The 12,289-nt window shown below is 45.3% G+C and overlaps 2 protein-coding genes across 2 annotated transcripts in view; one reads left to right on the forward strand and one right to left on the reverse strand.

Annotated features, from left to right (window-relative positions):
- adck1 (aarF domain containing kinase 1) overlaps positions 1-7,441 on the reverse strand; it is a 566,758-nt gene extending 559,317 nt beyond the window's left edge. Inside the window, 1 exon segment of the mRNA XM_038773763.1 lies at positions 7,309-7,441. Coding sequence (XP_038629691.1) covers positions 7,309-7,369 — 61 coding nt within the window. The 5' untranslated portion in view covers positions 7,370-7,441.
- Positions 7,442-7,863: 422 nt separating this feature from the next.
- snw1 (SNW domain containing 1) overlaps positions 7,864-12,289 on the forward strand; it is a 29,441-nt gene continuing 25,015 nt past the window's right edge. Inside the window, exon 1 of the mRNA XM_038773758.1 lies at positions 7,864-8,007. Coding sequence (XP_038629686.1) covers positions 7,994-8,007 — 14 coding nt within the window. The 5' untranslated portion in view covers positions 7,864-7,993. The remainder of the gene's footprint in view (positions 8,008-12,289) is intronic.

Below are 12,289 nucleotides of genomic sequence, written 5' to 3' on the forward strand. Positions count from 1 at the left end.
CTAGCTTTCAATTCCAAGTTTTATTTTTCCACCAGCTGCCTTGGTGGGATTTGAACACATGTCCCAGAGCATTAGCCCGGGTCGGGATTATTCATCCACTAATATTACCCCTTAATGCCCTTCACATGTCTAGGTTAGCTCACACTCCCCAATTTGTAATTGTATGGCACTATTATCTCAGGTAGCTACAACAATGACATGCGTCACGATAGCACAGTGGTTATCACTATTGTGTCACAGCTCCAGGGTCAATTCCCAGCTTGCGTCACTCTCTGTGTGGAGTCTGCACGTTCTCCCCGTGTCTGTGTGGGTTTCCTCCGGGTGCTCCGATTTCCTCCCACAGTCCAAAGATGGGCAGGTTAGGTGGATTGGCTATGCTAAATTGCTATTCGTGTCCAAAAAGGTTAGGTGGGGTTACTGGGTTACGGGGATAGGGTGGAGGTGTGGGCTTAAGTCGGGGTGCTCTTTCCAAGGGCTCTTGCAGACTTGATGGGCCGAATGGCCTCTTTCTGCACTGTCCATTCTATGATTCTCTGATTCTATGCAAGCTGGCCCTCAGTTCCACTTCCCAATCTTTCAATATATGGAACTGCTGGACAATCGAGCAAGGTCAAGGACAAATCAAGAACTTGGTTATTTTGTCAGAACATGAGTGATTGAACAGATGCAGCAATTCAAATTCTACAACACATCCTTTGGCACAAAGCCAATACTGTAACAAAAAAACACGCGCTATGAAGAAGGGAAGGTGGTATATTGACTCATGGCCTTTCAGGTCAGCTTCCAGCTGAGGAAATTGACCTTCCACGTATTAACATTTGCTTGGCGACATATTGCCGAAGCTTTTAGTCTTGCACTCATTAGAACAAACGCAAGGATGATGAATTTCAAACAATAACAATTTATACTACAGGAGAAGAGGATGTTGATTGGCTGGCAAGTCAACTCTGAATGGCCAAACCATGGGGAAAGCAACAGGGAACTACAGGCTTCTCAAGCTCCCAAGTAATTCAAAAAAGTGCAAGACATGAACATATTAATAATAATCTTTATCGTCACAAGTAATCTTATATTAACACTGCAATAAAGTTACTGTGAAAATCCCTTAGTCGCCACCTTCCGGCGCCTGTTCGGGTGCACAGAGGGAGATTTCAGAATATCCAATTCACCTAACAAGCACGCCTTTCGGGACTTGTGGGAGGAAACCGGAACACCCGGAGGAAACCCACGCACACACGGGGAGAACGTGCAGACTCCGCACAGACAGTGACCCAAGCCGGGAATCGAACCTGGGACCCTGGTGCTGTGAAGCAACAGTGCTAACCCACTGTGCTACCGTGTTGCCCTTCCCTTTGTTTGCAGCGAACAGGTCCCTGTATATGAATGGGTGTCGCTTCCAGCAAGTATAACTGAGCCATGTTTTGAGCTTGGCTGATCATCTTAAATTGGTTGTTAGCGTAGCTATTAGCACGCTCATTCGGTAACATGTCTCTCCGTTCAGCAATATTTCACATTCTAATTACCGACTATCTTCTCCCACCCTTTGTTAGTCTAGATTGCCTCGCCAACTCATCTCATCCTGTCTGCAATCAAAAAAGGAAAAGCTTTCTGCCAAGCACGTGCTGCTGAGCTTCCAGGACCAGAGACTTATCAAGGCATGAACTCATTATTGATTACCCAATCAATTGCGTATTGTGTGCGGTCTTCAGCGAAAACAACTTCTATTAATGATTTTTTTTTTTGGAGTACTGGTTTGAATACATTTTGTTTTAAACCCCGACGTTAAAAGTTCTGTGGGGAAAAGGTCAAAAAAGACAAATTGTAAACTACAGAGAGACACATGGAATTGGAGACTGCTTCATGACTATCTGGGTGAAAGAGGTAAAATGCATTCTTAGTGTAGTAAAGGAATAAGTGCCAGCCATCTGGGCTTTACTTTTTCCAATACAGTACTAGGATTTGGGAATAGCAAACAGTCGATCCAAGTTTTCCAAGAAATTAAATTAGGTGTTATGGTGAATTGCAAGAGACAGATAGATGAAGCAGATGGACAATATGACAACAGACACAGTTTCACATAAGTGTGAGGTACTTTATTTTAGAATAGGAAGAACAGCAGCTGGGAATAGAATCTCGAGCGCAGTCAAGCCTCAGTCTCCCGACACAGACATGCACCAGGATCTGCAAGATCGAAGCCAGATCCTGGCTTCTTTTCTCCACCACCAAATATCTCATTAAACTTCTCTCCCCACGCCTCCAAACACACATCCAACAAATGTGAGGCAGTCATGTACTTCTCACTAACATTGAGACAATCCATCCCGCTGCCTCTACTACTTAGTTTTTCCTCTTGCCCACCAAGACAAATCTCCCCCAGACACCGTCCCCCCCCCCCCCCCCAATCCCCTCCCGCCTGCCATAAACTCGTGGCAGGCTCCAGTTTCTTTCATCGTCAAGGTCGCCCTTGGCACCATTTTCCTTAAAGTACTAACAGCCCAATTCCCCCCTTCCAGGTCCTGTGTTAGCTGACATTGTAAATAGTTTCCTCTCCTTTCATACTATCCCGCACATTTTTAAAACTCAGCAAACTACTGCCCCTCCCTTTTCTCTCCAAATCCTTGAAAGTGTTGTCATCTTCCCAAATCCAGGGCCATGCAACTCCATGCAAATCCGTGTTCAATGCTCTCCAATCAGATTTCAAAAGCACGGGAAGGGCCCCAATCAGAATCATAAACAACATCCTCAGTGACTGAGATATCTCCTCCTCAACCTCTGACAATCTCAAACTAGTAATCTCCGTCAACCTCACCACCTATTCCTGATTTCCACTTCAGGTGAATTACACTTGTGGGGTTCCACCTCTTATCAGTTGTATTATTGATGTCCAAATTATCAATTGTATTACTGTTGTGTAAATGTCTGTAACTAGCTAGGAGTTATTTAGCTAGGAACTAATTTGTTATGTGTAGTGATCCGGGGGCCATATTTCACAGCTACACTGGAGACTCTGGAGATGGAAACCAGAACCAGTTCAATCTGGGACCTTCTCTTGTTCAAGGCATCTAAAACTCAAAGAGTTCTGATCTTCCAAAGCCCGAAGGATGATGATTAACAACATCTGGAAACCAAAGGGGAACAACATACATCATCTATCAAACCAAGAGCTCGAGAAATTGCTTCAAACCATTCCTATCTCTCCACCATTACCTCGGGTAATGATCTGGTCTTGGGCAATTCGACCTCCAACACCCCCCCCCCCCCCCCCCCCCCCCCCCCCTCTTCCTCAGGTGTCCTCTTGGTAAAACCATCAACAGCCACAGGGTCATCTTTCACATGCACACCAAAGCCACACAACTGATGCCTTTCTGCCATCTCTCAAGTCCAGTAAGAAGTTTTACAACACCAGGTTAAAGTCCAACAGGTTTGTTTCACATCACTAACTTTCGGAGCACTGCTCCTTCCTCAGGTGAATGAAGAGGTAGGTTCCAGAAACCAGAACCGCCATGGCTTGATGAGCCAGATGATGCCGGGGCAGCCGGGGCTCGATCCAGCTGCTCCTCCGTCCAAAGGTGAACTCCAGGGCCCTTAGGGCACCAAGCAGGAGGAGGGGGCGTTGAGTGCCAACCCAAACGAGTCCCATGAACTGGCAGCGATAGCCACCAGCTCCCGAGTCCCACCCCGCAGATGAGGCCGCATCTCAGTCAGCACATGGGACAAGGCTTACAATCATCTCAAAAACACAAATTTGCATTTACTTGGTCGCTTTGAAATCACCTCAAAGCACTTCACAGAAAATGAAGCGTGGTAACCATTACATCGGGCATTGTACAGAGCAAGATTCCACCAATAGCAACAGGATGAGCAACTAATTTACTCTTGATGTTGACTGAGAGAGAGCATCATTGATCAGGAGACTCCCCCCCCCCCAATCAACTAATAAGCAGATGGGGACAGGGACGAGGGAGGTGGTGGTGTGGAGGGGAGAGAGGGTCAAAGGTTAAATATTTTATCTGAAGGCTGGCACACCCAGCAATACGATGCTCCCTCTGCATGGCAGTGGGCTGCAATCACAAAGCGTGAAAAGAAACTGATGTCGGAATGGAACCAATAGCTCCAGGAAAAGAGCATTACTGAGCCAAGCTGGAACAAAAGAAGCTTTCATTTGGAAACCTGCTTTTTCATGGTAGATAAAAGGCAGCTTTGGGAATTTATAGATATCAGTGAAACCACCTGTTGAAATATTGAATCAAGGTTCACTTCTTGCCAATTCTCACCCACACCTTCTCCTGAAAGCTTGGGAATCCAAAGCTGGTGTATGTTTAAACGCAATGTACTCAGCAGAGTATTTGATGTTTCCCTGAAGGTGCTTCACAGTCACTTCACTCTCTTGAAGTGCTGTTTTGGAGATGAAGGTGCCAGCCAGTTTGTGCAAAAAGGGGGCCATAAGCCCTCTAGTGCTGTGGTCAATTGGACACTCAACATGAGAGAGCCTCGAGAGTGAGTCCAGCCAAACTAGTGGCTAATGGAGAACATCAAAGTCACATGTTCTCACTCAACATCCACTCAACATTTAAGAGCCTGTCTATGCTGAACCGTGAGTGGGCGTTTGAAAGCCAGTTTGGGCTCCCTGGACAGTGGGACGGGGCCCTGACAGTGGGACGGGGCACAGTGGGGAGGACTGGCAACTGCTCTCAGACATGTGGAGGCAGTTGATTCTCTGGATGTGCACCCTGTGTCACAGGGCTTGCCTCCTTCCAGCTGGATCCCGGTATCCATTCTTACTACCCAGTGAAGGGTCAGCAGAAGACACCCTATGTTGCTGCTGGTGTTGCTGGAGCAGTTGGTGGTGATGTGGCCTCTGCTCTTGCAGCAGCAGAGATGGAAGGTGGAACTGCATAGGTTGCTCCCATAGCGTGAAGGCTGGCAACAGGAAAATGCAACTGAAAGTGAGTGAAATACCGGACTGGTGAACTGCCTCCCAAGAAGTTTGCAATTGCCCCTCAATCAGTGAAAGCCTTCTCTGAGAGAAGAAAGTGCTTTGAACAGCAGTCTCGCCATGGCTGGAACTCTTGAGTGTAACCGATCACAGCAGTCACAACTCATCAGTTTTGCTTGGCGTTGCTCTTGATGGCCCTAGCAAGGAGCAAAAACAGCACAGAAACATTGTTTGGAAAGAAGAAATTCATGGTTAAAAAGGCTCTGACTTGCCTCGTTAGTTGATTCAAGTGGTTCCCCACCAGATCCAAAGAGGATTCCCCGATGGATTGAGAACAAACGGAAGAAAGTCAAAACAGGGCAGATGACATCTAGATTCCGACTGAACGTCAATTTCCAGGATTTTACCATGGAAGCAGCCCCACATACTATCTCAAAGGGTTATGAATTCTCCATCGTTGAATATATTCAAGACAGAGATTGATAAGATTTTCAGGCACTAAGAGAAGCAAGGAATCCAGAGTTAAGATGAGAAAGAGGATTCATGTAGAAGTTCAACCATGATCTTATTAAATAGCACATTAAATTCAAGGCGAGTTGGTCCACTCAAAGACAAGTTGTGTTTGCTAGAGGTTTTGTTAAGAATTGGCTAATAGGACAGTTCAAAGAAAATAGTGGTCTCCATGGATTTCGGAAGATGCTCAGTAAGATCTCTCATAGGAAACTCGTTATAAAACGTCAAGTGCATGGTCCCAACAGGAAATGCAAGAACATAGACAGAATAATGGTTGATTGACAGGGAACAATGGGTTGGGTTAACAGATATTGCTCAGACTGCGGCAATATTTCAAGCGATGCGCCCGAGGGATCAGTGCAAAGTCCAATTTTGTCATATCCAGTATTTACAGCAACCAACACCATTAAAGCACAACTGTGCAGTTAGTACTTCAATGTAAAAGCTTTCTGCCATAAGTTAGCTGCTGTATTTTCTACATTACAACAGTAATGTAGAAAACAGTAAACCTTATTGAGGAAATCGTGGCATATGAGTGGCACAGTAGCACAGTGGTTAGCGCTGTTGCTCCACAGCACCAGGGTCCCAGGTTTGATTCCCGCCTTGAGTCACCGGCTGTGCGGAGTCTGCATGTTCTCCCTATGGCTGCATGGGTTTCCTCCGGGTGCTCCGGTTGTCCCAAAAGACATGCTGTCAGGTTAATTGGACATTCCGAATTCTCCCTCGGTGTACCCGAACAGGCGCCGCAGTGTGGCGACTCGGGAATTTTCACAGTAGCCTCATTGCAGTGTTAATGTAAGCCTACTTGTGATAATAATAAAGATTATTACATTATTATTAGTGGAAACTTAACTCACTTCATAACCGGCCCAGGTTAATGTTCTGGAGACATAGGATCAAAACCACACACACACACCCTCCCCCCACGCCATGCTGGTGTCGATATTTCAATTATTAAATCTGGAATTGAAAGCTAGTTTCAGTAATGGTGACCATAAAACTATCATCATCCCCTCATTCACTCATGTCCTTTAAGGAAGGAAATCTGCTGTCCTTACCTCATTTGGTCTACATGTAATTCCAGACCCACAATATGGTTGACTCAACTCTGCAGTGGGCTAGTCAGTCATATAGTTCAAGGGCAATTAGGGATGGGCAACAAATGCTGGCACCCACATCCTGCGAAGAGTTTAAAACAAAACTTCAAAGGCTGTAAAGCATTTTGGGACGCCATGAGGTTATGAAAGCCACTACGATGAACACAAGTCTTTCTTTCATTTTAACACCAGGTTTTCAGGTACCAAGGAATATTTAACCCACCAACACCACGTGAACAAAGAATAATATTACAATGCAGCAATAGTGATCATGGAGTCAAAGAGTAGCAGGAGTTGTACAACTTTTGCAGTAGCAGCTAGACAGTCGTAGAACCCACACACTAGCCTGAGTTATACAAGTTGCAATGAACCCAACCCTCTTTGACACATGTACAACTTGTCATAGAGTCAGAGTTCTACAGCCTGGAAAAGGCCCTTCAGCCCATCATGTCTGCACAGGTCAAAAACAACCACCTAAGTGTGCAAACCTTATTTGGAAAGGCTCTTATTAGTTTACCCTTATTGGCCACATGATTTTATTTGAAATGATCCTTTCCCAGCCTCCCTGAAATGCCAGGCTCTACACTTTACAGATGTGACCTTTCAATCATACATACAACTGAACCTGATGTTTCCACAACCTTTACTTGAAACTGTATTTAATAACAATAGGTATATATCGTCGGCACCATGTTCAAAAGTAGGTCCCCTATACTTCCTGACAACCGCCTGCTGCACTTACCGGCCAATATCAACACTCACCTTCGCTCTCTGACACTTGGAGTTTCCCCCACACCCCTGCCGGGTGCTGAGGATGGCACATCCCACTCGCGCAAAGGCCGCTGGGACTTGCAGTCCACTCAGGCCGCCTCCCCCTTCCCTTCACCGGCGGAGGGCGGGGAGGAACTACAGCGGCTCCGCGGAGGGGGGGGGGGACCAAATCCCAGCAGCGATATTACACACCCTCCACTAACCTGGATGGACATCATTCACAATGGGAGACCCCCTAACGCCCAGGAGTTATATGGAAAGGCGTCCATCCCACAGGGAGACCACGACTTCCCGAAAGGGTTGCGGTTGGCCACATAAAGCGACTCAGGGGAGAACTGACGCACAGTCATCAAAGGGACCGTGCGTGTTGCGGAATGACGTTTGACGCAAAGTCATCAAGGGACCGATGTGGATAACGTCAGCCGCAAACCTCTCAAAGGGACCGATGTGGGATGATGTCAGACGCAAAGCTCTCAAAGGGACCGCTGCGCGTTGCGGGATGACGTCAGCCGCAAAGCTCTAGGAGGGACCGCTGCGTGTTGCGGAATGACGTCAGACGCAAAGTCATCAGAGGGACCGCTGCGAGTTGTGAGATAATGTCATCCGCAAAGCTCTCGAAGGGACCAATGCGTGTTGCGGGGTGACGTCAAACGCAAGGCGGCGGCAGTAGGAGAAAATGGCGCTGACGAGGTATGTTGGGTTTTTATTATTTCCCTCGTTATCTAGCGGCCAGTAAAGTGTCGGATCCTGGGAAAAGCCCCTCTCCTCCCCATCCGTGTCATGTCGCTGCGAGGGACCATCGCAGAGGGATCCGGGTCTCTGGAATAGTCCTGAATCTCTGGGATGATCACTCGGGGTTGCCACTAGGCCCCACAAAGCCTGAGCCTCTGCCTGGCTCTCAGCGTCGCGTTGAGGAAGAGAGAAGCGCTGGGAGAAGCTTGGCGGAAAAGTTCATACTTGGAGTCACTTTTTTTCATTCTCTTACAGGAGAGGCCTCAGAATTTAAAGGGACCGTGAAATATTATTAACCCCAGTGACGAGTGGGGAAGACCGGGTTTAACTGTTATTGTTATTCTGATAGTCAGGTTTCTGTCTCCAAATTATATGAATATACTATTTACTTGCAAGTATTTTGCTCGTCAAACCTTTGTGGCTTGTCCTCCAGCCAATTATGATGAGGTGTGCAATGTCTATGCTGTTAGCACACAGTCGCTGCCATGGAAACCATCACCCAAACCAAAAAGATGCACATATCTGAGATCTAAAATGAAGTGTAATTTTATCAAAAACAATCGAGCGGGAGTGAAAGATGCATTTGGTCGCTTTGTCGGAGCTGGCAGAGAAATGATGGGCCGAATGTTCCCCTCTGTTGTTTGATTCAATGGTTCTAAACTTGTTTTGAATAAGCAATGGCAGGTTTGCACTTGCAATGAGATTAACATTATCTATTGTCTGGTAATATTAGGTCTCAACCTCAATCCTTACCCATTAAAACAGAAATAAAGCAAGGATGCAGATTGCACATTTAGCTATTTTCCTTGCGGCTTTTCCATCTCAAGGTTCAATAATAGTACTTGCCGACATGGCCAAAATGCCCTTAAAAGTGTGGCTTATTTTGCCAGTGACCTCATGTTGCTGAATGCCTTAAATAAAACCTAGTTTATTCATATTATTTTCGTAATATTTCCAGAATGTAATGTTTCCAGAATTAAAGTTATCAGCCTGTACTTGGTATTCTGGCTTTCCTCATCAACTGAACAGTTCTAGAGAATGTGGACAACTTTACACACCATGCCTGCTTTCTACCAAATAATGTAAATATCACAAATGAATATTAGGGACAGGAATAAGCCATTCAATCCCTCAGGTCTGCTCTGACATTGTTAGATCATGCTTGATCTCTACCTATGATCCTGATCCAGTGATACCCTTGCCTAACAAAAATCTTTCCCTGTCTTGAAATTGCCAATTGTCCCCCAACATCCACAGCCCTCTGAGGGGGGGGGAGAGAGTTTTCCAACATTGACTTTATGCCAAACAGTGCTGTTTGATTTTGCTCCTCAAAAACCTGTTTCCAGTTTTAAAATGATGTCCCCTTGTTATTGTTTTTCCCTTACAGAGGTTACAATGACAGTTATTTGGTTCCTCTCTCCCAAGCTTCTCACATAATAGTGATATTACTTAGATCGAATTGCACAATTTCAGAATCAAAAAGATCTTCAAATGTCAATTGCTTTTACAACTTCCTCGCTTTTAAAGCTCTAGGATAAACAATCAAGTCCACAAGATTTATCCATTTTAAGTCCTATTATTTACTCCATTGCCATTTTCTTAATGTGCTGAATACAATAAATTGCTCCTCGATTTATTTTTAGTTTTGTTTTAGCGTTGGTATTTTGTTTCTTGCCTCTACCCGAAATAGATACAAATTGTAGTATCAGCTTCATCTGTCTTTAATGCACACTTAGCCATATTAATATATTTCTACAAACTGCTATTGCAAGGATGATGGTGATCTGGTGCTTGGAAGGAGTTAATGGGTTTAAACCAGCTAGGATTGCCACAGAAGAAATGCGGACCGAATATCAGTCTGTTGTGACTATAGCATCAACTCTTCATCTCTCATGTCCATTTCTGTGGTAAATACAGTTAGTTTACTAAGCCAAATGAATGTTAACCAAAGACATTGCCACTCTTAATACTCAATTAGTTTTTGTGTTCTGGTGAGAAATAATCTTACTAGATTCATTGGGGGATTCTCAATAAAGAAAGAAAGATAGTGGAAATTTGCATAATTACAGTTCTATGTAACTTGTACTAGTTTGGTTTGGTGCAGAATTCACAGAGCTAAATTTGTTTCTGGAGATAATCTTTATGTTGGCTTGTCAGTCCACCATACACAAGTGACTTTCTTGCAAGCTTGGTGGTGGGATTGTGTCCCTGACCTGCCCATCGGTTAGCTGTGCCTGGCATCTTCTTTGGGGAAACAGAATTTGCTTAACTGTACCTGTAGGGGCTGTGGGCACTAACAAAATCTTCATTTGTTGAATATCTCTAATTACCCTTGAAGGTGGTTGTGAGCCACCCTCTTGAACCACTCCAGTCTGTGTGGTGTTAGTACACCGCAATGCTGCTCGCAAGGATTTTCTCAGGGACAGCGAAGGAATGGCAATAATTGTTCTACGTCAGCATGGTGTGGAGGGGAGTTTAGTTGATGGTGTTCCCATTTATCTGCTGCCCTTGTTCCTCCTAGGCGGTAAAGGCCGTGGGTTTAGAAGGTGCTGTTGAAAGGAGGCTTGGCAAGTTGTGTATCTTGCCAAGTGTACTAGAGTTGCTACAGTGTACTAGAGTTGGAGGGAATTAATGTTTTAAGGTGGTAGATCAAGTGCTAGGCAAGTGGAGTATTCCATCACATTCCTGTCATTCATCATATAGATGGTGGATACATTTAGGGAGTCAGTAACTGAGGTACTTGCTGCAGAATGTCCGGTCTTGTAGTCACAGTATTCAATATATATTATATTATATTGCTGGTCCAGTTACATTTCTGATCAATGGTAACCCCCAAGAAGTTGATCGTGAATGACTCAGTGATGCCATTGAATGTTAAGGGGAGATTGGTTGCATTCTCTCTTGTTGGAGATGACCATTCCCTGGCACTTTGTGGCACAAATATCACTTGCCACTTCTCACCCCAAGCCTGAATGTTGTCCAGGTCTTTCTGCATATGTATACCGTTGGTTCCGTTTCTAAGGAGCCACTAATTGCACTAAACTTTGTGCAATCATCAGTAATTCCCATTTCTGAAATGTTGGAGAGAAGGTCATGAAGAAGCTGTTGATGATTGGTCCTAGGACTTTACTCTTGAGGAACTCCTGTGATGTACGTGAGACTAAGTTGATTGGCCTTCAACAACCACAACGTTTGTGCTAGAATTTGACTCTCATCAATGGAGAGTTTTTCCCCTGCTTCCCATCAATTCCAGTTTTGCTCTGGCCCCTTGATGCCGTACTCGGTCAAATGCTGCCTTGATGTCAAGGACAGTCGGTCTCACCTCACTTCAGTAGTTCAATTCTTTCGGCCATGTTTGGGTCCAGGCTGCTATGAGCCCTGAAACCAAGTGGTCCTGGTGGAATTTAAACTGAGCATTAGTGAATAGGTCACTGTTGAGTAAAAGCCACTTGAGTTGATAACACCTTCCATCACTTTGCTAATGATTGACGATGGCAAAGCAGTTGACTGGTTGTGATGTGTCCTTTTCGTGGACGTGACATTCCTGGGGTAAATGCAATTGGGATAGCTGCACTGGAACAGCTTGGTTTGGGATGCAGCTAGTTCTGGGCCACAAATCTTCAGTGCTGCTGCCATGTTGTTGCCAGGGTGTTTCTGTACCCAGTGTATCAACCATTTCATGATTTCACATGCAGGGAACCATACTGGCTGAAGACTGGCATGTGGGATGTTGGGGACCTCAGCAGTAGGCTGAGCTGGATCATCCACTAGGCACATCTGGCTGAAGATTGCTGCAAATCCTTCAGCCTTGTTTTTTGAGCTGATGTGCTGGGCTCCTCCCGCATTGAGAATGGAGATGGTTGCGAAGCCTGGTTTGTTTTTAATTGTCCTGGATGTGGCAGAACTGCAGGGCTCATAATTGGTGCGGGAAAGCTTAGTTCTGTCTATAATACGCTGCAAGCACACAGCTTCACCAAGTTGGCATCTAATTTTTGGATGCCTTATGCTACACCTGACATGCTGTCCTACATTCTTCATTGTGATATGGTTGATCCACTGGCTCGTTAGTAATACTCAGTGTGGAAAACGTTGCTGGATCTAGAACATAGAACAGTACAGCACAGAACAGGCCCTTCGGCCCTCGATGTTGTGCCGAGCAATGATCACCCTACTTAGACCCACGTAACCCGTATACCCGGTAACCCAACAATCCTCCCATTAACCTTGCACTACGGGCAAT

Source organism: Scyliorhinus canicula, chromosome 2 (genome assembly GCF_902713615.1).
Source record: "Scyliorhinus canicula chromosome 2, sScyCan1.1, whole genome shotgun sequence".
NCBI lineage: Eukaryota > Metazoa > Chordata > Chondrichthyes > Carcharhiniformes > Scyliorhinidae > Scyliorhinus > Scyliorhinus canicula.